The 22,150-nt window shown below is 38.7% G+C and overlaps 1 protein-coding gene across 1 annotated transcript in view; it reads right to left on the reverse strand.

The window, feature by feature from the left end:
* Positions 1 to 22,150, reverse strand: part of VWA8 (von Willebrand factor A domain containing 8) — a 162,925-nt gene that overhangs the window by 20,621 nt on the left and 120,154 nt on the right. Inside the window, exons 36-40 of the mRNA XM_072358299.1 lie at positions 17,743 to 17,824; positions 16,634 to 16,838; positions 4,410 to 4,518; positions 3,476 to 3,632; positions 1,280 to 1,388 (exon numbers count right to left, since the gene is read on the reverse strand). Of these exons, the coding sequence (XP_072214400.1) occupies positions 1,280 to 1,388; positions 3,476 to 3,632; positions 4,410 to 4,518; positions 16,634 to 16,838; positions 17,743 to 17,824 (662 nt within the window). The remainder of the gene's footprint in view (positions 1 to 1,279; positions 1,389 to 3,475; positions 3,633 to 4,409; positions 4,519 to 16,633; positions 16,839 to 17,742; positions 17,825 to 22,150) is intronic.

The following is a 22,150-nucleotide window of genomic DNA, read 5'->3' on the forward strand; positions in this document are numbered from 1 at the left end:
AACCCAGTGATTAAAAGGCGCATGTTGAAAAGAAAATCCAGGCAAAATGAGTGTGGTCGATATATTTTCATTACAAGAACATAGAAAGTTCAAAACAAAGCAAACTCAAACATTTCTAAAAAGCCAAAAGCGTTCTCTAATGCAAAAATGAAATATGAAATATTCTTGGATTCTACGTAAGCCTTGTTATCATTTGTCTTCATCTTCCTTGTGCACCTCCTGATAAAATAACTACCACAATGAGTACAGAAATGATTACAGTTCAGAATTTGCTTTCAATATTGCTTTTATTCTAAGAGCGAGCTTTTCTGAACTCAGCAAGTTGTTGTTTATTCATCATACAGTAAGTTCATCATCTCTGTGATTAGCTGTTATGAATTTGCACAGGACATTGGCAGTCTCATAAAATACCAAGGCTTGTAAGTGTTTGCCTTGATATTAAAATGACCTTTTTAACAAAGTCACAGGATATGTCTCCTTATATTAAAATACATTATATTTTGACTATGATTAATGTGACCCCTGAATATAACAACTTTGGCCCCAAGGAATAGATAAGGCAGATTTTAAAAATACTTTAAATTGAAGATTCATTTATTCCCTTTTTGCCATAAAGCGTGCTTCAAAATGCATATCTGACAGAAACATAGTAAAAACAAGCACTTGGATAAAAACAATGCAGGAAAAACTGAGATTTATACCTGCAGTTTTTCAACTGAACCCTCTCTTTATGAACTAGCATTAATGAAATCTCAAACAACCATGGAACTAATTAACAGAAGAAAAGTAAAGTGGTATGTTTGGTTAGCTTCTACTTAATGACTGGAGCCATGCCCATTTTAATTAGTCAGGCTCAAAATAAATCCTGAGGAAGAATTGTTTTCAGGTGCATAAGCAGCAAAGCTATGAATGCCTTTTAACATGCATAGTATTTCCATGTTTAAAAGACTTTTGGACAGGGGGCAAAGACAGAGACTGTGATCTGCACACCATCACCTACTCTCTTAATAACATATAGCATTTTCTGTCGCAAAACTGAGGTCCTGAATAAGTAATCTCTGCAAGCTGTGTGATGGGAGTAAAGTAACTTGTAAAGATGAGCTCATTTAAAAACTGCCTTTGAAATAGTAATACGAGACTATTTTTCCTAAACATGATTATAACCTGAATCTGCTTTTAACTCTGAAATGTATCAGATGGTAACAATATTAGCAGGACAGTATTTTAAGCATAACGTAACGAGCTCACCATGTTCCTTTATCAGTGAACCTAAGATTACCTGCAGGTTGTCTAAGATGATGCGGAGTGACTGAACCTGACGGCGTACTGCTCCAGAGAATCTTTCGTAAGTAGATGCATCGTACTCACTCATCTGAATCTCTTTCAATCTAGAGCAAAGAACAGGGAGCTCAGAACAGCTTTAGAAACAACCACACCATCCTTTAGCATATATAAATTAGAAGCGTGCTTACTTGATAACACGTAAATTGAGACTACCGCGATCACAAACAAGAGCCAAATCAAAGAAGTGGTGACTGCTTTTGTGACTTGTTCAAAAGATCACCAATGCCTACAAGGATTGCCTCACATCAAAACCTACTAAAATTACTCATCCCTTGGCTCTCTCCTAATCTGCTTTAGTGTTTGGGAACTGAATCAGATGTTTGGAAAACTGTGATCGAATTTTATTGGCTTAGGTGTTGCTATATGTACATACACGAGTGCCTATCCATTACTTCACTGTCGGAGTATTTTAAGCGTATCATGACCCACGCTTTAACACAAAGGTTAAGTACAGACATACTCTCAAATCTGTTGTTGAAGATTTACAGCCAGTTGCGGTGTCTCCAACACCTATCGTGGTGCTTCATAAAATGAGGAAATCTTGAAACAAAGGAGCTTTAAATGTATGTCAGTAAAAATGTGCTCCCCCACAGAAAGTGAGTCATGTCACAGACCTCTCTCCAGACATATAACAAAGATCAACATCTGCACTATAAAAACAAAGACCTTCCATAAGTCGTGTCTCCACTTGGAAGCTCTTCACTGTTTTCAATATTGTGTCTGAGCAGATAGTCTTAAGATGGTGAAACTCACAATTGGAACACAATCACAGAGGTCTAACAGTGAGGTATGAGCTGGGGCACAAATGAATGCGCTGGATTTATGCACCACTCAATATTTTCCTTAACCCAGATTTCTGTAGTGAGGCTGCAATCTTATATTTGCCCATCCAACTATCCTGACTGGATTCAGTCCTGACTTAAAATACATGACCTATCCAGTATGGGTTGACAGTAAGACTAGATGATCTTAGCGGTCTATTCCAACCTTTACAATTCTGTGACTCTGTGATTCTATCCATGCACAGCTTATTTCAAACACAAGCAATTCACAACAGCATAATCTCACTAAGGCTGTGTTGAAAACACGGATTTTTAAATGAATTATAAATTATTAGCAAAGTATATGTAGGCTAGCAATATATGCATCTATCCAAGAGTAATTGCTAACTCCACTCTACTGAAATGAGGTAATTTAAAATGTTTTCCACTAGAAGTATCACCCAGCTGGGAAAGCCATCAAAAGCATTCAGATGAAAATTTTCACTTCCAGACAATAACATTTAAACCAAACAATAACATTTGCAGATCCCTTCTTTTTTTTCTTCTTTAGTCTAAGGACTCCAACCTTCTTATTCCTAACTTTTATCTCTTTGTTCCCACAGCTATCCAGGTGGTATAGAATAATAATCCATGTTGAATGTCATTTCAGAACAGACTGATTATTTTTAATTTAAATATCTGGATGTTGTTTATGTAAATTAAGTAGTTATTCCTTTCTGAGCCTTTTCCTGTGAAGCTCTGATATAATCAGTACACTCTCCTTGTCTTTATTAATCACTAATGCTCTAATGAATACATTCAGTGCTTGAGGAAATTTGGTAATAAAAAAAAAGATTAAAACAGAAATTTGATCTGAATGCAGTAGATAAATTTAAATACAGCGGCTCCCATACAGAGTGCGCTCTGTGCTACAGCATCTATGTTTATACAGCAGTTAAAGCTAATGGCAGTCTCCTTTCCTGTTACTTATAGCACCCAGATTTGCATCCTTGATTAGGAATCACTGTTAACAGCAGCAAAATGTGAACTCTAATTGTACTTGCTCCGATGTTTTAATCTCCCCAGTACTCTACTTTCAGGCAGATATTCACACCGTAGTATGGCTTGGGTTGAAACATAAAGCTCACTAAGCTCACTTGGTATGACTGTCAATGCACTTAGCTATTTTTATGATAGGTACCAGAGTCTGACCTGAAAAATCAGTTGGTGGAAGAAATCTGAACCTCTGTGCGTACTGAGAAATACTCAGTTAGCAAGTGCAGCTAATGAAGACAACTGTTTTGTTTGTTTTTTTTCCTTCATCTAATTCTTCTGGTAAACAGAAAGATAAATAAAGACTTTAACATTACCTCTGTTTAAAGGCCTTTTCAGCCATCTCTCGAGCAGCTCTCTTAACTTCCTCAGGAACAGCATCCTTTTCAGCCTGAGATATTTGGTAAACCTTATGGCCAGCATCCAGGCGATATGGTCCACCCTTGCCACCTAGCCCAGCAGTGTCTCTCCCACCTAGGATGGTTGAAAGGAAAAAAGAAAGAATTAAAGAATACTCATTCAATAATAAATATGAAATATTTAAATATGAAAAATATTTTCTTGAGAGCTTCCATTGTCATAGCTATCCATGATATTCAAAAAAATTTCCCAGTTCTGAAAATAAATATTTATTGCCAACAACATTCAAAAACAAATACTTATCAAGATACAGGAGAACCCCGATGGAATATTTGTGTCTGTAATACTCTGAGGTCAGATTAGTAACAGTTATCACCTTGTACAAAGCGGACTGTAAATTACATACAGGACATATACTCAAAGCTCTTGGTCCTTAAAGCAATTTATTCAGACTTTGTCTTTTCCTGAGACTGCTGATTTACATCGGTACCAAACCACTCTATCAACTGATCACTATCACATCCTTTAGAATTAGAAGGCACTTTTGCCTATTGTGTATTTCTACTGCCTATGTTACCTAAAATTCTGCTGCTACAGAAGTCTTAGAGAACGGCAAGTGACTCAGATGGCCTAGCTTCTATAGCTGCAAGGTGCTGTTTCCCTATATGGGCAATGAAGAGCAAAAAACTACAGAATGTCATTTAAGTGGAGATCTACTATATTGAGCTTAAGTTAGGCTCTAGGTACTTCAACTACTTCCCATAGACAATAAAGTCACTGAGTAAAATAGCTCTAAGCAGAGAGTGGGTTTGTATGTGTCTACTTTTATCTGGTACAGCATCTTTTGCAAACATCCTTCCAAGGTGCATAGAAAACGTAATGAATGAGAACCTGTTCCACCAGCCCAAGTATTTCCACCAACATGAGGCATGTTGTCTGGATCCACTTTTCCATGTTTGGGGGAACTGACATCCAAACCACTGTCCCTCTGAATGGTTATCTGTAAAATAAAAATAGAGCTGTAAATCTTTTTTATACCAAGTAATATCATTCTTACAACCCAACAACAATCTATAAGATCTTCCACCCTGATGCTGAGCAGCACATTAGACCCACATCAGATCTAAGAGTGCCCTCAAATTTAAACCATGTAGTGCATTCAGATGTTAATCATGCTACAAAAATAAGCATTTATTGATGACAGCCAATAGAATTTAAAATTCCACTGTAGACAGAACCATCCACAGTTTGAATGCCTCTTGTGGTGTTGGCAATATCTGGCTGTATATTCACTTTACAAACTTAATGACTGCTCAACTACAGTTTCACGTGCTCTACTGATGGGCAGAATGATTTTCTTTTCATGAACAGTGACTAAATAAATGGCATGTTCTTCTCACATTGTACACATGTAATCCTTATCTTCCCCGTCACGTCTATGAAAATCTATAGTGGTGAGTTTTCTACTGCAAATGCCCATCTAGTGACTGCATGTTCCCCACCAACTTACTGTAGAACTGAAGACCCAACAGCTGTCAGATGTTTGGGACTGAATCACTTTAGGCTGAGGTTAGATTTAAATGGGTGAGTGAAGGTAAAAAATACTTCTTCCTGTTATGAACCCTGAGTCATGCAGTGAATCAGTGATTCATGTGTAAAATGCTCTTCAACCACTAATCTTCCATAATTCAATATCAGTTTACTATTATATGAAAGTCAATGACATATAAAAGCAATGTCTTTAAGTCTAAACTGTATAAATTAGTCTTCATTTCATGAACCGTAATACATTCATCTCTCTGATCATAGAAACATAGAATCACTGAGGTTGGAAAAGACCTTAAAGATCATTGAGTCCAGCCATGACCTAACCATACTACCCTAAGTAACAACCCTCTGCTAAATTGTGTCCCCTGATTAATTCCTCTGACCCAGTAATGACAATTTATTGTCTTCTCAGAAGTTCACTGGCATTACAAAGATTTTCACCAGCACTGTATAGTATTTAATGCTTGAATTGACTGTCTTGCAGACTTAGTACTGACATGAATTCCATACGTGTTTTCAAACTGAAAACATGTGCTCTAACAGCAATGTCTTGGCAACTGTTCAAAACAGAATTTACTTCCTCTTTGTGGTACTGATATTAATTCAAAGAGGTACAATACATCCTCTGTGAACCATGTCATAAGTGCAAAATCAAGACTGAATCTGTTAAATTACATTAATTTAACATTTGTATAGGAATAAAGACACTTAATAACATGTTACCCCTAGGGGCTTCTGCTTTTTGGTTTAAGAAATTTCTTTAGAAATAAACAGCTCTTTTTCCTGTACAACAGGTAGATTTCAGAACTATCAGAAACACCAAGGAAAACAAAAGCCACTCAACTTAGATTACTGTAAAATCTAAAACCAAGACTATATTGTCAACGTCGTGAATTAAAACAAAACATTCTGTAAAAAGTAATAGGCCACAATGAGGTCTCCCCAGAGCCTTCTCTTCTCTAAGCTAAACAAGGCCAGTTCTTTAAGCCATTCTACATAGGAGAGGTGCCTCAGCCCCCTGAACATCTTAGTGATTCACTAAGTTGATCACATATTTCTCATAGATACGCATATGTTTCTAACATTAGCTTTGTTTTTTACAATAGTATTTCTCTAGTTAAAGCACGTAGTCTTAAGTTTGCAATGGAATGTGGTTAATAGAGTATCTTTTGTTATAAAGGTCCCTTCCAGCCCCTACAATTCTGTGATTCGGTGATTCTGTAAATTCTTGACATTGGAACTGCTGGATAGGTAGTTATAAGGGGAGGATCCAAAACTATATTTTGAACCTGACAATCTGAATGACAGACAGAGAAAAATATCTACTTTGTCTGGAGTGAGAAGAAAGACATGAAAAACAACTATTTAAAACAGTGAACAGGCTCAAATATATTTAAGAAATCCACTGTGTCTTTTCCAATCTAGCCTGACTGGAATGTCTAAACCTACTGAGATTTCCTGTTCTGACATTACTTTCCAAATACATAGCGTCAAAAGCTGACCAGTTCCATCACAAATACCTAACATTTCCCTCCGTTGTAAGACTTCCTTCAACTTTGTTTCTTTCAGCAGTTTTGACTTGCATTGCATTGTAAGAGAAACCTGTGCTTTACATGATTTAAATGCACTGAAAGGCTTTATTCATTATTGTGTACATTTCATACAGCTGGGTGCCTCTTGCACATCCATTCACCCCCGACATCATGGGTAGTAAGGCAGGAATGGAACTTAACACTCATTTTACATTGAATGAGAGATACAAGTTATCTTAACAACTCCCCTCTATATCTCTTTCTTCTAATATACACAAAGGGATGCCAACAAAGTTTCACATTTTACTTGAATATCACTGAGGTTCTAGGAGTCAAATGAATTCACTTTGGAAACTAAATAATCTATCATCCTTCATACAATAATGTAAAGAACACAGTTTAAGCCCAGAGAAGCCAGCTACAGATTTGGTGCTCTCTATAACACAATGAAACCAGGTGTTTCACATCTGCATTCTATTTATGCCAAGCTGCTATTAAATATATACTGATGTGTAATTGGGGCTACTATGAAGAGGAGGCAAAGCTTGGGTGCTTTGGGGTTATTCTAGACTTCAGATGGTCAAACAGACTATAGTAAGGGAATTTACACTGTGTACTAAACAAATCCTAGTTATGTTCAGAAGTGGGTCTGCCACTTAATATGGGATTGAATTCTAGTTAACTTCAAGGGTAAACGATCTAATTTAATAAACTGCAGGAGATAAAGGAATCACTGGCACACATCACTAAATTCAAGGCTCAATTTTGATACTCATATCATCTCTCAGTAAGAAACTTTTCAAGAACAGCAGAGTTGACCCAGACAAAACATACGCTGACTCTACAAGACACTGTGACAACTGTGGAAAGAAAGATGTTTGCAATAACCCATTAACAAAAGTGTGTAAATTATGGAGAGGCATGCCACAGCCTATTAATATGAGGGCTCACACAGGAAGAGAAAGCAAAGTATGCAAGTTTGTCAGAATCTACTGGAGCAGTTCGAGGCTGAAGGTAGCAGTATCTTGGATTGCACTGTCACTGATGAGGAAATGTGGTGTCACCTCTATAAGCTGGAGTCCAAGGAATGGCAACGTGTGAATTCCCCACTGAAGAAAAAGTTTAAGATGCAGCCCTCAGAGGGTATAATAAGTAGTGCTGTCTTTTGGGATAAGGAAGGGGTGATCCTTATCAACTTCCTGGAACTCAGACAATCAACTCTGACTGCTACACTGCAATACTGACTAAGCTGAAGGCCAGAGAAGAAGATAATCTTTCTCCTGCAACATGATAACACGAAGTTCCATAGCAGTTTGGTGACCACGGAGCACACTGCCAATCTTGGCTGGACTGTCCCATCAGACCCACCAGATTTGGTGCCCTCTAAGTTCCATTTGTTCAGTCTGATGAAAGATGGAGTGCATGGGCAATGTTTTCCCAGCAGCGATGCTGTCATAACAGCTGTGAAATAGTGGGTCACCTCTGCTGATGTTGTTTTACAAGCATAGCATGCAGTTTCTTGTTCATCATTGGCGAAAATGCAGAGCTATGGTGGTGACCATATTGAAAAATAGCGCTTTGTAGCTAAGGATTTGCTCTATCAAATAGTGTTACTGTGCTCTTCGTTGTAGTTTCCATGGAAATACAAAGGAGACATTACTTTCAAAGTGACCTACGTAAAACATTCTACATTTACATCAGCACTTCACTCTAACGTCGCTTTCACAATTAAAGTACTTTCATTGTGAACTCACAATTCATTTTCTTTTGACAGCTTAGTTATAAACCTACCAGGTGATATGAGTGAAACCGATCAAACTACCATATTTATCCGGAGCTGTTTTTGTATGAGTGAACTCAGCATTTTAGCACCCAAAGAACTGAAATGAAACTGAAAAAAATTGTGTCTAAATAGAAGCTTAACGCCTCAAAGACAGTTTCAAGTAGCCCAACTGTGCATTTCTGTATCTCAGCAAGTGTTGGCCGCCCTCCATTTGCTTGTGTCAAGAAAATAAACATAATACAAGAGGTAACGGCCAGTCTTCAGCAAGTCACACTTATATTTCTGATGGCAATAAAATAATTCCATTGTCTGACTTTTTATGAGATATTTTCAGTGAACTATTCAGTACATCGACACTGAAAGTGTCTTGATGTTCTAATTTCCCCATTATTAACATCTATTATTAAGCTTATAATAGCATCTGTCTGATGTAGTCAATAAAATGTACTTAGCAAACTCAACTGAGATGAGCATTTTAGTATGTATATTTTTCAGTCATTCAAGTTGCAGAGTATTCATAACTTTGAAGACTGCCATCTTTTTACTCCTGCTTTTTAAATCCATACATCAGCTCCTCACTGTTTAAGTCTGTTAACATAAACTGAAGTTTAAACTACCAGAAGCTATCTTTATTGAAGGGACAGGGAAACAGTTAAGGGAGTCTCATCTCCTCTTTCATTTTCACACTTGAAATTCTCCCAGCTCCTGAGAGTTTCATGCAGGAGATAGATAGAATTAAGAACTCTTGCTATCTTTGATGCCTATAGCTCCATCATAGTATTGTACGTAGCGGACTCTCATAAACAAAGGGTTAGACCATGTACATAGACTTAAGAGAAAGGCAGAAAAATAAGCCATGGCTACCAGTAAGGAAATTTCATCTAGACCTTGTAAGCAGAGGTAAATAAAGGCTGAAAATCGCTCTAACTTTTTATATAAAAATGATAAATGAGCTTTCAGTTTTTCCCCTGATGCATCTGAGATGCATCTCTGATGTAGATCTTTTTCAGCTGGAATCATTCCTGTCACTTTACTCCCTATACAGCACGCTTCCATTCAGCACAGTACGCTGGCAACAGAGTAAATGGTCTCTTAATACATCAGCTTACTTCAGCATTCTGATCTGGCTAACTTCATTAAAATTCCTGAAAGGCACAAGATATGCCAGCGCTTCCCATTCGGGACTGCTTGCCAGAAAAGCTCCTTTGCAATGCTCTCAGCAACAAAAGCTTGTTTCAGCTCGAGGACTGGTGAAAAAACTCAGGCTTCTAATGGAGGAGATCTGCCCCATGCTCAGGGAAACGGAACTTTCAACTCTTAGTTTTAAAGCAGCTGGCCCTGCCAGTACTAACTTGTATCTAGTATTCTTATGCAACACATAATGTTTATTTTAGTAGTCTGGATACATCTTAAAAGAAGTGGAAAACCAGGGAAAATACTCTAATTCCAGGCAAACATCGCACAGGTATAAAGAGATGTAATTTGTACTTAAAAAATATAGACTACAGTTGCATCTTCAAACACCTTCAAATTAAGTTTGTCTTATCCCATCAAGTATTTTAAAACAGATTTGGCCATTTTCTATAGGCTAATAATACAAATACAAAATACAAATCCTTACAGGAACATAAATACACTACAAATACTAAATACAAATCCTTACAGGAACATAAATACACTACAAATACCATAAAACAATTAAATCATTAACGTTTTCTTAAATAGCTTTCTTCCTTCATTAGTACACTGGGCAAAGATTGGGCGTATGTCAGGATATCATGCAGGGGAAGAACTAAACAGATCATAAACTTTGGCCCTACATGTGATTTAGGAGATATTAACTAACTTGCTCATCAAAATCTGGAGAATCCTTCGTCACAACTGTATGTTATTATGAAAGTAGATTGACTTTGTCTGTAATGGAACATGACCAGTCTCTAGGTGAAAAAGGCATTAAATAATCCACCCCACAGAAGCATTAGAAAATATTTCCCACAGCAGAATGTACTTTAGCAGATGCACAAAAGATTGATTTTCCCTGAAACGAAACCATTGTTTCATTTTAGCTTCCTTCCCAAGCCTCATCTGCTACCTTAAAACCTCAATGTTACCCTAGACTGTAATTAGCAAGGCACAAAACCATCCTTTCCCCCAATACAATATTGTATCAATAGCGTGAATGTACATATTATTTTCTCAAAGATAATATGAAAGCTCCAAATTGGAGCCAACAAGTCTTTTCTTCTACAGAAAGGAATATTCAGTACTAGGTAAAGAAAATACTCATGATCATAGGATCATAGAATGGCCTGGGTTGAAAAGGACCTCAAAGATCATCCAGTTTCAACCTCCCTGCTATGTGCAGGGTCGCCAACCACCAGACCAGGCTGCCCAGAGCCACATCCAGCCTGGCCTTGAATGCCTCCAGGGATGGAGCATCCATTGCCTCCTTGGGCAGCCTGTTCCATTGTTGAAAACCACCTCTGTGTGGAAAACTTCCTCCTAATATCCAACCTAAACCTCCCTGTCTCTGTTTAAAGCCATTCCCCCTTGCCCTATCACTATCCACCCATGTAAACAGCCATTTCCCCTCCTGTTAAGGATCTCTCTTCAGATGACTTATATTTTCTCTGCATTTGTTCTTTCATTAGTTAGATGACAGGTTTCATAGGAGCAGAACCACCAGAGCACATTCTCTTGTTCTGATGGCAGCATTTCACTCTAGCATGTAAGTCAGCAACGTGCACTGCTGCAGACTCTGAGGTTTGAAGGTTGCTGAGCCGAGGTATTACATTTTCTCCCACGAGGACTGTGGTCTTTCAGAGGAGGTTCAGGGGAAGAAAGAGGAACTTTGTGCTGGATCAGCCTTCTCTAACAGAAAGTTAAGGTTATTTCCACTCCCCCTCTTTGTCTGTCCACTCTAATTAGGCTGGAAGAGCTTTAGGAAATGGAATGCACTTTAGAAGCGTTTGCATGGTGCTTCTGACAAGCGCCTCATTTCAGCTGAGGACATTTATATGAGTAAAAGTAGCTGACAGGGAACTGATGATCTTTATCTGAGTTGCTTTACCAAGCAGAAAATTTTGGTGATGTGAACTTCTCAAGCTTTACAGGTTCCTGACTGTCTAGTCTTGTGTTTCCCCACACTCAGGGCCTTGTTCCCACTTTGCAAGAATGAATCATGCTGTCCAGGAATGTCACAGAGCTAAACCCACACTGTGCCCCACGCTTGGCAAAGAAGCCCCAAACACCATCCCACTGAAAGCTGTTAGAGGGCAATGCACAGTTGGGATTGGAGTGTGTGAGGCTTATAGATCTCAGCACTGCAAGTGCTACCAAGCCCTGCAATCCAGATATTGAGTAGGTAATGCTGTCCCCTGCAATACTTCGTTTCCTAAGGTGTTGTACAGGACTGCAGAATGCTCTTGTATGGTTATTCCAAACTTACAAAAACATGCTGCTGCTTATCATTTCAACAAAGTATGGCATTTGTACCGACAGTACCTAAGAGACGACTAAAATCACTGTAATTGGCTCTTTGATGCCCTCATGTGGTCAGAACCTGGTCCACAGTGGGAAAATAAGAACTGCAGGTGAGGTAGGGCATTTATTATAGGAACTGAAGCTTTGCCCACTTCAACTTGCCCACTTTGCGGTTGGACTTGGTGATCTTTAAGGTCTTTTCCAACCTGAGCAATTCTGTGATCCGATGATTCAGTCTTAACATCAGGAAGAGGCTGGATCCTTGTTAAAATGTGGAAAAGAGGTAGAAACGCTTCAAAAAATGCCAGTATAAATCAAAGTCGATCCTGAGTAGTAAATACAAACAAGTTGGTAACACTAAACTGCCAGAATCAATTATACTTAAGAGAAATACCGAACCTCAAAAATAAGCATCCTAAACTTTCATGTACAAACTGAAGCCTTGGAAAATCAAAAGGAAATGAAAGAATGATTCGGATAACAGCAAAACCATTAACTCGTTAGAAGGTGAATAAATCATCACAGTGCACAAGTAGGTGAGTAGAGTACAAATAAGTGAGGCTGTTTGAGAAAGGCGGTAAGACGTTCACTGCCCAAAGATGGCAGAGAATTGAGCATCTACAGATCTCCTGGGGTCAGCTCAAAGAAGAGAAATAGGCACGCAGGAAATCTCCCCCCATTTCTAAGTATCTATCTATTTCCTTAAGTCTGTAAGTGATAGTTTGCATACTGAGGATGGGATTTGAATCCAGACTGCAGACGGCTCAGGGCAGGGATATCCCAGGTAAGCCAGGTGTCTGCAGTTACCATTACAGTTGGTTGTGTATGAATATCCATACAGCTAGACACGTGTAGGTGTCTCCTTCAGGGTGAGCTCTTCAGGCTCTCTTGGTTACAATGGGAGTTCCTGTGCTTAGCTCAAAAACAGACACTAAAATGCCTGTAGGTCTGAAACTGGATCCTGCTCCATCTCCTTTCTGTTATTCCTCAGCATTCCCAAGCACACCCTGAGCAAGTCCGCTCTGGCGTCTGTTCGAAGACAAGTAAATGTAAGCAATAATCAACCTTGAAGAAGCCAATGTACTGTAAGACAGGAACAACTTCAGCCTCTAAGAGCTGGGACCTTCCGGAAGATGAGAAACATTGTTTATTTAGGATTAGAACAGGAAGATGGGAAAGAGGAAAGAGGTCTTTTATTTGACTGCTAACTACTCAAGTCAGATGAAAGCATGATTTCTTCACAAAGCTAGCTTAGGTACTTGAGTATTTGTGAGGAAGGTCTGATATACTTCCAATAGGAAATGAGAGAGAGGAGTCCACAGGCAATTAAAAGAGCTGCAACCACTGAACTCCTCAGGCCTTCTTCTATAGCCACAAATGGCACAAACTCGTCTCATGCATATCTCAGATAATGCATCCTTTGCAGTCTTGCTACTGAAATGACAAGAGATCATCTCCAGCTTTAGGATGTCATTTTGCATGGCAATATTGTCTAGATCAAAACTACACAAAGTAGTTGTCGCCATTGAAGCTGTGATTGTGTTTCGAGGTTTATATGCATACAGTATCACACATTACAAGCCAACTTTCCTATAGTTTTTGAACATTTTCATGCACTCAAATGGGTTGGGTTTGTCCTGAGACTTTTGAGAACAATGACATTCTGAGTAGTTACACAGCACAAAACATCCTGAGCAACAATTTACAGTAAAAGAGAATTAAGTGGAATGAACACAGAAAGAAATGGTTTTGCTAGCAGTCACATACAAATGAATAAAGATTTAGTTGCAGAGATTTCTGGTCCCTAAGGAGCATGATGCTTTTCAATATCTCAAGATGATGCATCCTTCAATTACCTTTATGTAAGCATTGTACTCTACCTAGAGAACACACAACAGTAAACTAAGTTTACTGAAAAACCATGGCCAAGGTATGTCAGAACTTAGTCAGCATTTCCTGTATTTAAAAAAAGAAGTGAAAAAACTCAACAATCCATGCATTCCAAGTTGAGTTGATAATCCATTGTTTTACATAGATTTGTATGCTAGGCACTCCAGTTTAATCATGTTTGAATACCGCACTCTCGCTCTGAGTTTAAAACCTCAATAATTAAAGACAATTTCTGGCCCGACGGTACAAGGGAAAATTAACATACACATAAGCCATATTTCCAAAACCTATTTTTATTTCCTCAAGACTCCAGCAGCTTGAACTCTGCTGAGTGTATCAACAATACAAAACAAACGTTGATTGCCATGACATTAAAATCATAGGAGTCTAATTACTGAATACCCCTGGAATAGCTGTTTGTTTTCCTCTGTTTCACTCTGTTTCATTGCTTATGTACATACAGACTGTTTCTGAGATCCAATGTGTTTCTGAAAGCCAAAAAGCAACCCTAGAAGATGGATAGTACTGACAGTTCAAACTGAAATCTGGTTGAAGATTTCTTTCCATTCCTTCGAATCTCGACTTATATTGAAAGTACCGCAATCTCTTCTTGGTTTTTTTTCAAAGGTTGGGAAAACTTTGCAGAGATTTTGTGTGATTTTCCAGACCTGTGGTTCCCAATCATCAAGATAGGTCTCGTTTTGGTGAAGGAATGGCACTGTGAAAGTGTGGATGTTGGGCTATTAGGCTTTGCTAAGCCTGTACTGGCTTTGTGGGATGCATCAATAGCAGCTTTCAGGGAACAGTAAATTGGCAGGGGGATGAATTCTAGCAATAAGTGGAACACCAACAATTTTCTTAAGCGAGCTTCTGCTGCAAGATTGGGAACGATGGATTTTGTTAAGAAACTGGAGACACCTCATTAGACTGTGGGGTACTTAATCTGAGCATGAAACATTATATAGAGAAATGTGACTGATACTCTTAAATAAGCAGATCAATGCGTGGCTGCAAAATAATTTTGTAAAGATGACTACAGGGTATTATTAAGTTGCAGTCTTCTTAGCAGAGCAGTTGTCTCTAGAGCAGGAAATACTTGAGTTCTTGCTAAGCACATCTTATGGAGGGAATCTACATGAATGTATCTTCAAGCTAATAGCACCCATTCATTTCCAGAAGTAATGCTTTTATGTCTATGTCCACTGAAAAATGAAGTTAAGGGGGAAAGGGAAGGCCCCCTTACCCAAATAGCAGAGTATAGAGTTCTCACAACATCTATGTATCTATTATCTTATCTGAGATGCACATAAAATAAAAAATTTTTCTTACTTATTGCTCTGTAATATCTTGGTAAATAAAGCTTCTTAGGTTTCACTTAAAGCAAAGCATGTGCAGTTGAGAAACACGAAGTTAGTGATAAACATGCAGGTTCAAAGAACATACAGGAAGCTTCATTTCAGCCCTTAAGTCCAAATCAAACAGCATGCCATTTTGAATCCTGACAAACCACCAGCTTGAGCTGAATATTCTGGGCTGACAGAGGATGGAAAGCAGACACGGTAAGAAGAGCTAACCCCATAGTGTGTCTACTATTTACAGAATTAGACTGTCAGGAGAGAAGGAATTCTACTAAAGATCTGGAAAACTGCTTTACGACTGTGGGAAAACCTCTGAACCTTCTTGTAAAGTGGCTGCTTGACATTAGTAATTCAATGATTGAAAATTCTCTGATGATGCTCAACTTTCCAAGGCAGTATTCTCTAATATTTAGTCGACTATGATGGACACTACAATAATGCCATCAAATAAGACTACAACGGTTACTAACAAAGATTTTAAACTCTTAACTGCTCCTTCGGGTTCCTTTCAATCCTACCAGCCAACTTTATCAGTGGGTTAAGTTGGGCTAACGTAAACTGATGGTATCTGACCATAAGATGGCGATAGTGCTACTACATAGGCAACAAGAACCGCACTGTTAACGCAACATGAAACCACACAAACACGCTACTGGGAAACAGTTTTCCTCTCTCATGACTTTTACAAAAGGCATTTGCTTTGATGCAATAACATGTCAGTTCTTGCACGAGTTTACGTAATTGTCTTGTGGAAACGGAACTCGGTGTGGGAAAAGAAAGTGATAGAAGAGCTGTTTTCTGCCTAACAGATCTCACAAACGCTTGGAATATCTGGACTCTAACATAGAGAGATCTCATTTAGAGGTGATTCATTCTGTTTTCCCATTTTAACATACTGTGAAAGTGATTACAGAAACTCATGAAGCAGAAATAATTGCAGCTGTAGACAGACACAGGATCTTCCTAGTCAAAAGCCCTTCCTAAAGCACACTCCAATTCCCAAGGCAAGAATGATACTAACAAAAATTAAAGATGCAATTGAAAAGTTCTGAATTTTCCATTTGCGTTGCCCTGGTGACCCTCCAAATTAGTCAGTACATTAAAGGGGGTTGGAGCTTGATGATCCTTGAGATCCCTTCCTAACCAAGCCACTCTATGTTTCCATATGCTTTCCTTAAACACTGATTTCACTACTTCCTATTTTGAAAATTGCAGTTAAAAATCAGCATGAGACACAGAGTCAATTTACATGTTAATATACTGAAATTTGGCAACAATTCTAACCCCAATACTGAAAGACGAAGTGAAATGTCAGTAGCCATAATCACAGGGGTCACAAATCAGCTCAGTAATCAAGCTATTTTTTCAGTGAAGATATCTATTCAATTTTTCCTGCAGTCATGCTTCTACTTCTTAATGTTTTTCAATACATCTCTCCCCTGACCCTTCTCCCACCTGAAAAGAAAACTCATTTGCATCAATTTACTTAATGTTTTTCACTTCAGATAAGGGAATACTTACCTGCACAGGCCGACCATCCTCTTGTCCAATCATGTTCCTCCAGTCCTGCAGAGAACGCTGCAGGCTTTCAAGCCCAGTCTCCCAGAGCCTCACACCACCTCCCATGTCCACGCTAACCAAGCCTACTTTACCCAGTGGTGCCAACAGGGCATCAGCATCTGAGATCTTAGAGAGCCAAGATGTATACGGTGAGAGAGAACCTGGGCTGAAAAACAAGAGTGGGAGTGATTGATCTCAAAGTTGCAATCAAAAAGAAGATGAATAATTCTGAAGCTAAGGTGGCGATTAAATAAAATTATGCCCTCATTCCTCAAGAGACCATAATTAAGCCTCACAAATCTACTATTTTATCTGAAAGATTCCACCTACTGAAACTTGGCTGTGACCGAATGATATCTATTCATGAAAGCCGAGTCCACTGCTATATCCTATCTATCTGAAGATCAGTCTTTACAAAAAATACCATAAAGAATGGGAAAAAAAAATAAAAAATTAAAAATGTGCTATAGAAAAACACAGAACTATTAAAGAAATATGAGAGAACATGACCTGAGCAATGAGGAAGGTTTCTTCGCATCACCTTAAAGAAAGACCCCTAGGGTATGAGCAGGAGGTGAGGATCTAAACACTCATTTAAAGATGGCACAGCTTTACGTGAAGAGAATCTTAGTACGGTTATAAACAAGCACTCAATTTGCAGATGAACATTTACTGCTGAAATGGGGATCTAACAGCTACATAACGCGAAAGAAAATTTAGTTAAAACATGAAAGATTCTTTGCACTTTCTTGGTTCTATTAGTGACTGGCACAATGATTTGCAACTTGCATTAATCAATACTACTGTTCATAATTTAGAAGAGCCAAGAAGCTGCAACACGTATACCTCTATGACTGAAATTGGCATGTACTAATTCAGCTGAAGAAGAGTTATGCTGGAATTTGACCAAGTTAACTGTAAGGAGGAGGAAGAGTGTCATACTGAGTGTCATTTACTTTCACTTTCCACACCAGAAGAAATATTTGCTTATCTCAACTTAATAATACACATTAAATTCTGTTTGCTCTTCCTGTGAGGCAGAGGCTGCTCTAATCAATAAAACAACATACCTAGGAATAGCAATGTATTTGATTTTCTTCGAGTTCAGATCTGTTACTTCCAAATATCCAGCAGCTTGTGGGGGAGCAACATCTGAAAACAAACAAATATTATTTTCCTGCTGCATGATTAACTGGTTATTGCATTTGCATTTAGGAGATTAAATTGAAACAATTCATTATGCAATACCTGTCATAAAATGATGAACCTTTACATTCAACACAGGAATATAACTTGCAAACACTGAAACGTTTCACTATAATGACTGCAAGCAAATAGATAGGCACAATTATATAAGAACAACATGTTTGCACAGTAAATGTCAGAATTACACATAAATATAGCCCTCCTCACAAAAGCAGTGATCAGGCGTTACTGTAATCCTTAACTTACTGCATTTATCTGTTACTGAAGATAAAGTCAATTGTACTTCTGATTCAAAAAGCACACTGAAGAATGGTTCAAAATACTGTACTTCTAATTCTCACTGGAAAATTTTTCAATTACATCAAAGTAAACGTTGTTGCCTTAAATTGAACAACACTTCTTGCAAGACTCCTTGAAATGGAGAGACTTGCAGAAGTGTTGCTCACTGCATACAGCACAAAGAAAGACCAATAAAACTAGCAATAGAAGGGGGCCCAACATTCAAGTAAGTAAAGAATAACCCACAGGTGCACACAATGCATATCTACAGTACAAGGATGGGATAAGGGGAAATGGTTTTAAACTAAGACAAGAAAGGGTTTAGGTTAGATACTAGGAGGAATTCTTTCACGCAGAGGGTGGTGATGCACTGGAACAGGCTGCCCAAGGAGGCTGCGGGTGCCCCATCCCTGGAGGCATTCAAGGCCAGGCTGGATGTGGCTCTGGGCAGCCTGGTCTGCTGGTTGGCGACCCTGCATATAGCAGGGAGGTTGAAACTGGATGATCACTGTGGTCCTTTTCAATCCAGGCCATTCTATGATTCTCTTCCCTCAGCCCAAAGGTCAGTACTACATATCTACAGTACGCACATTTACAGTAGTTTTTTGGCTGTATTTACTGATCATTCTTTAAGAATGTAAATATAAAACAACTAGAAATGACAAAAATAAAAATAGTAATAATCTGGTAAAATACATGTTTGTAGGTCACAGAGTATTTTCTGTTTTGCCTAGATCTTGCTCATGCTTAAAAACATGCCCTCTCTTTGGATACTAATGGAGAGTAAGATACTCTTAAAGAACTCCAGTAAAAGGCCTGGAACATGTAGATAGACACAGAACTACTGGACCGGAAGAGGTAGAATTGTAATTAAAGAGTGGTTGATAAATTAGAAAGAAAAATCGATCAGATTAAATTACAAAAAGAAAAGGGATTGCAAAGTAGGGAGCTGAGGAAAAGGTAACCAAATATTTAAGTGCAATACAGAAATAACTGTCCGGGCCTTAGAACTGCAGTCAATGATCTTACAATGAACATACAAAGTAAATAGATGCTATGCTGCTGCCAGAGAAGGAAAACAAAATGCAGGTTCTATATTAATAAGAACATCAGATCTAAATAAATATAGTTTGTCCTCCTTCTGCTGAAGCCTGAGGGAGAAAAACAGTTATGCCCAGACATCAAACAGAAGAAAATGTAGACACACGAGTCCTGGGTAAGAGGGCCTGGCAAAGAGGGGAGCTATAGGGGCAAAAATAAGGAAAAAACTTTATTTATTTATTTATTTATTTATTTATTTGAAATCCAAAAAGAAAAAGCTACAGAAAATAAAACATGCCATAATATCTTAACACTTCTTATCAAGAGGGAAGTATAATTCTGATCGAGTGGAGGCAACACAATTTTTTTTCATATTAATTTATAACAAAACAGGATGGATACCAGGAAAACCTTTTACTGTACAAAGAGGGTGAAGCATTGCAATAGACTAGTCAGGAAAGCCTTAGAATCACTTACAGTTTTTTAAGATAAGTGTTTGAAAATCAACAGTCAAGATGAGTCTAAACATGTGACATCCTGTCCCTATACAAACAGGTGGGCCAGATGACGTGTTGGGGTTATTCCTGTAACTGTGTGTTGTATTACACGTAATTCCAGTCACACTAATAGAGACATGCACTTAGTAACAGATTGTTATTTTATATTCATATATGGAAAGTGCTGAGAATCCAAGTAAATATTTACTCTCAAGCAGCCCTCATTTCTATAGCCTTGTTTTTAGAATAAACATTAATTCTTATTTGTGGGATTCTGCCATGAACTCTTGTCTGAGTTTACATTTTGTGGCCATACATCTCTTTGGCAGTCTTTGAGGAAATTAATTCTTGTTGTAGTTACTTTTCAAACATAACTATTACTCTAGTTTATTGTTTTGATAAAACAAAGGAAATGATTTCTTTCCTTGTTGTTCCTAGAAGAGTTTTGGTAATACATACTGGAGTACACCAGACTTTGGCTGAGTACTTTGAATTATTAATAGAAATGGAAAGCTGTGTGCCAGAACTGACTGGTTTTCCAAGAAGATGAGAAAGAAAGCCTGACAGATAAGCAAACAGAAGCAAGAATGTAAAACAAGTTGTTAGAGGAAACGTTTGTGCAAGAACTTCAATGGACTGCCACATTGCTCAATTCTGTGTAGTAGGATACCCTTGTTTTACTATATTGTCACCCATGATGGGAGAATCACCAAATGTCCAAAGGCTGTCCATAAATTATGCAGAATAATCAAGAATAAACAAAATGGAACACAGAGAGTCCCCAGACTATATGTTAGGCAGCTACTGGCAGCCATTAAGTGAACACTCAAAAGGTACTTTACAAGATATACCTCATAACATCAGCTCAATACATAATTTTTCAACACGGCTACCACTGTTAGCTATGCACTTCTGCCAGTGATGAACAAGAGCCTGCATGCCGTGCTCATAAAATTCAGCACCAGCAGAGGTGACCCCACTGTCACTGCTGACAACGCTGAAATGCACCCACTGCCTCACCACGCTCACATCCACTGCTTGGTCTCCATGGATGTTCAGCAGCTGTCAACGTATGTCCATGGGTGCCATTTTTTTCCATGTGGAGGAATTCAACCCCACCCCTTTGTTTCCTATGTACTTTGAGATGTGCTGGGCTGCATGTAGCCTGTGAGCAGCAAGTTGGACATGCCTGACATAGACTTCGCTTTTCTAATTCTTCTAGAGTGGAATTCTTCTTAAGCAGAAAGTGTATGGCTGCTGGAAGTGAGGTCAAGCAACACGGGAGAACTACAGAGATGCTGCTTGCCACTGTAGATAGAAAATTTGTGCAGCCAAAGCTCACTTAGAGTTGAAACTGTGCAGTACTGTGGGAAACAATAAAAAAGACCCTTTCAAAATACGTTAACAGCATAAGGAGGACCAGAGATAATGCTGGTCTAATGCTTGATGAGGACGGTCACATCGCAGATGGGGATATAAATGAAACAGAAATGTTTAGTGCCTTCTTCACCTCTGCTTTTGACATCGATGATGAGCCCTGGGATCACTGGAGCCTCAAGGTGGAGGACTGTGACTGCAGAAATGATAAACTACTGGCCAAATCTAAACTTGTGTGGGATTTGCTTCTCCAGTTGGATGCATATAAATTTATGGGTCCCAATGGGATTCATCCCAGGGTACTCAAAGAGCTGGCTGATGTCCCTTGGTTGGTTCAGCCTAGAGAACATAAGGCTGAGAGGATGGGTGGTTGGTCACTGGAACAGGCTCCTCAATGCAGTGGCCATGGCATCAAGCTTGTAGAGTTTAAGAAGTGTTTGGACAATGCTCTCAGACACAGGGTTTGAATTTTGGGTGATCCTATGTGGAGCCCTCAGTTGGACTTGGTGATCCTTGAAAGTACCTTCCAACTCAAGTGATTCTATGATTCTATGGCAGCCTACAGCTTCCTTACAAGGGGAGCGGGGAGGTTGCTATTGTGATGGCAACAGGACCTGAGGGGTCATCATGGAGCTGTGTCAGGAGAGGGTCAGGCTGGGTGTTATGAAGAGGTTCTTCACCAGAGTTAGATACTGGACCAGGCTCTCCAGGAGAATGATCATGGCATAAAGTTATTGGAGCTCAAGATGCATTTAGACAGTGCTCTCAGAAAATGGGTTAATTTTTGCTTTGTTTTGCGTGAAGGTAGGAACTGGGCTCAATTGTTTCTTGAGGGCTTCACCCTACTCAGGATGTTCTGTGATTCTATGATTCAAGTAGGTGTTTTCAGTTACTTGCTTTACACAGGAAAGTTAATCTGTGTTATGTGAAAGCAGATAGATCATTTATCTTGGAAAAGCGAGTTAATTTGGAATAAAGCATCTATTCTGGAACAGAGAGTTCAAATAACACAAAGCAAGAATAGCTTCTTGTGCTGATAAGTCCAAAAAACCGGCCCTTCTACCACATACAGCATTTT

The sequence above is a fragment of the Excalfactoria chinensis genome, chromosome 1 (genome assembly GCF_039878825.1).
Source record: "Excalfactoria chinensis isolate bCotChi1 chromosome 1, bCotChi1.hap2, whole genome shotgun sequence".
NCBI lineage: Eukaryota > Metazoa > Chordata > Aves > Galliformes > Phasianidae > Excalfactoria > Excalfactoria chinensis.